We start from the raw sequence: 2,995 nt of genomic DNA on the forward strand, positions 1-2,995 counted from the left end.
AGCAACTTTATGGTTTTCCACAGAGAAACCGTTTTTACATAAATTACATGTCTTACATAAATTATGTGCTTGTTGTTGTTCTGTAATAAAGGTTATTGGTATGTTGGTTTGTAGTAATTTTTCAATGTTTTCAGCTATTTCAACGATACTCTTCACAAAATGTTCACCCACATTCTGATTATCTTCATCGCCACGAAAAATTATAGGTGAAGTTGGAATATTAAATTGTTCAAGCAGTTCTGCGGGAACGTCGTTATTTGCTTTAACCATAAAACCATAACTCATGGCCTCGTGTTTTTGAATAGCTTTTGTATTGTTTCCACATTTTTCATCAGATTTTCTTAGTAGTACTTCAAAATCAGCATATATAACTATCGGATGTCGTTGAGTTTTTTTCCATGCGGCGAATTCTAACATCGATCCGGGAGCAGTCATTCGAGGTAAAATTGGTTTGTGTGTTCCGCATATTAACTTGTGTTCTATATACAATTTCTAGCTGACCCGACACGGCGTTGCCTGTGTATTACTTTCTTTTTTTGCATTCTCGTATGTCGTGTATTAGTTTTTAATTTAATTGTATGGATAGTGCCAATATCACGTCAAATTCTCATTTAATTTGTGGTGGTGGGTGTGTTAAAGATTCATTAAAACATACATTTATAGGCCGTGAATATTATTATATTTATATATTATTATTATTATTAGCACCTCCTTATATACTACATTGGTTGTTTTTCCACTTGTGGCAAAAATGACTTAATGTAAACGTCATACATAGAGCACCTTACGTCACCAAATAATTTTCCTCTAGTCAAGAGTGCCATTAATTTCTTTACTTTAATATGAAATACTCTCGCTATAATGTCATGACGATCGTCCAGCTTTTGTCCAAGAAAACAGTGCATCTATGATGTCTTTCCAAGTAGGGTTACATGTAAATGTGATGAATAGATCAGGACGACCATGTGCCATGGCATCTTGAGTTCGTTCATGCATATACCTAGGTCCGCCCGTAAATGATGAAGGAAGTACTGCGATTTGACCTAGATCAGTTGCATTAACATCATTACTTCCCACATCATCTTTGAGATGAATATAGTTCTCAGCTCTTAGCTGTTTCTGATGATTCTTAATACAATTCAACTTTTCAGTTTCAATTTTTGCGTATAATTCGACCAAAAATTGACTGAAGAGGGAGCGGAAGTATACAATATGGTTAACTTCATCTTGCCTAATCATAATTCGGTAAGCATAAAAGGATGCTGCAGAAACTATTTTTTCAAGAGGCAATTTCGTAGTGGGATTACACAATGGTATGTCAATAGAGTATCCGTCCTCGCCATGGCAAAACATAAGTGGATACTGCAGAGCGTCGTATGCTCGATGAATTTCACTGATACGCTGTAGTTTATTATCGTGACTTTGAAGTACAATGTCTCTATTTTCAAATTGTTGACTTCCAATTATCAGAGCTATTTCATTTTGTGTTGGTGCGTTAAAGCGACCAACATGAGCATTATTTGGTTTTCTGTTTTCACGGATGACCACTTTAAATTCTTTACAGTTCTTTTGCACCGCATTAATCGTGGTCTTAAATTGTTTGACATAACTGTTTTTTTCATAGAGTATGCTTTGCAATTGTTTGACCAACCCTGGTTTGACATGTGTAAAATTGGCGCATCTAGAGCGAACTTCCCTCTCATCCTCTCCTACAAAATATATTTGTAAAAATTGGGCATTCTGATCAGGTTTATGCATGAGACTCCCTACCAAATGATACACCTGTCCTTGAACTTTGAAAGTAGGCATAAATCCTTCTGTTACAATTTTTTTATCCCCAAATGATGTCATTTGAAAACACCCATTGTATTTTCGTATAAGGTACATAAAATGATTATGATGGGGGTGTCTGTCTATAAGCAGGCTGTTGAGAGGTTCCGGAAAATGTTCAAAAGATGGAAGCTGCACTTTGCCATTATTGCAGCACATTCCGGGGGTTTCTTCTTTCCATTTTAGTGCATTGCAGTATTCGCACTTGTGGTTCATAGAACCAAGAGCTATAGTTTTTTCTGCCTCATAAGCCAGGTCAGGATTGTACGTCATTCCTGAGTTGACCATTATTTTCCATGGAAGTGTCAGTCTTTCAACTTTCCGGCGGAGATTAGTATGCTCATATCGAGACCTAGCAGCTCTGCCTACCTCAGGATTATCTAGCTGGTACCTGGAAACTGCAGATCTGTTCACTAAAGGATTACGAAGTGCATATGTCTTTGCCGCGTTTTTAAGTTGTTTTTTTCTTATATTGCCAGTGTATCTGGCACGGCGTTTTCTACCCTTCTTCAGGGATAAAGAGAAAGGTGACTGCTGTAATATGGAATCTCTCTGAGGGATCAATATTTCTGACTCCTTAGGCAGGTATACATCAAAATGGCCCCTAGAGAGATTTTGCGTAAAACGCATCCTCAACACAGGGTAACCTTCAATACCAAAACGCTCATAGAGCTGATAATTGCGGTGAACAATTGTCCAGCAGCCACCAATTCACATAAACCACCATAAGTATATAATTGAGACATGTCAGCAAAATACTCAGCGGAACTCATATAGTTGTTCCCATTCTTGTCGTGAGACATGACAGAAAACTCCGTCCAATTTTTTGTTACGTGGCTCACAATAAGCTTGCGTATTTCTTTGGCCATTTGCTCAGTTCCTTACATAAGATAGGAGAACGAATTAAATAAACAGGCACCATCTCCTGTAATAGGTACAACGATGTCAGATACCATTTCCCCATTCACGTTTAAAAACTCGATGACAACGGTGGCTGATCGGTCAATGGTGGGGGGTGAGTAGGGCCAACGGAGTTGTAGGCAGCACGTATTCACCATTTCGCGTTATCTTTGTACTTTGACTGTCTACCGCCCGTACCTATTGTGTGTTGCAATCGGAGTTCGTCGATTGCATCCCGGACACAGGTAAACGATATTTTCACTAC

General features: G+C 38.2%; 1 protein-coding gene across 1 annotated transcript; it reads right to left on the reverse strand.

Moving 5' to 3' along the window:
- Positions 1-864: 864 nt before the first annotated feature.
- On the reverse strand, positions 865-2,460 carry LOC126554018 (uncharacterized). The gene has a single exon (XM_050209136.1). The coding sequence runs from the start codon at positions 2,458-2,460 to the stop codon at positions 865-867; it is 1,596 nt and encodes a 531-aa protein (XP_050065093.1).
- Between the last annotated feature and the right edge of the window lie 535 nt (positions 2,461-2,995).

The sequence above is a fragment of the Aphis gossypii genome, unplaced genomic scaffold (assembly GCF_020184175.1).
Source record: "Aphis gossypii isolate Hap1 unplaced genomic scaffold, ASM2018417v2 Contig00402, whole genome shotgun sequence".
In the NCBI taxonomy this organism is placed as follows: Eukaryota; Metazoa; Arthropoda; class Insecta; order Hemiptera; family Aphididae; genus Aphis; species Aphis gossypii.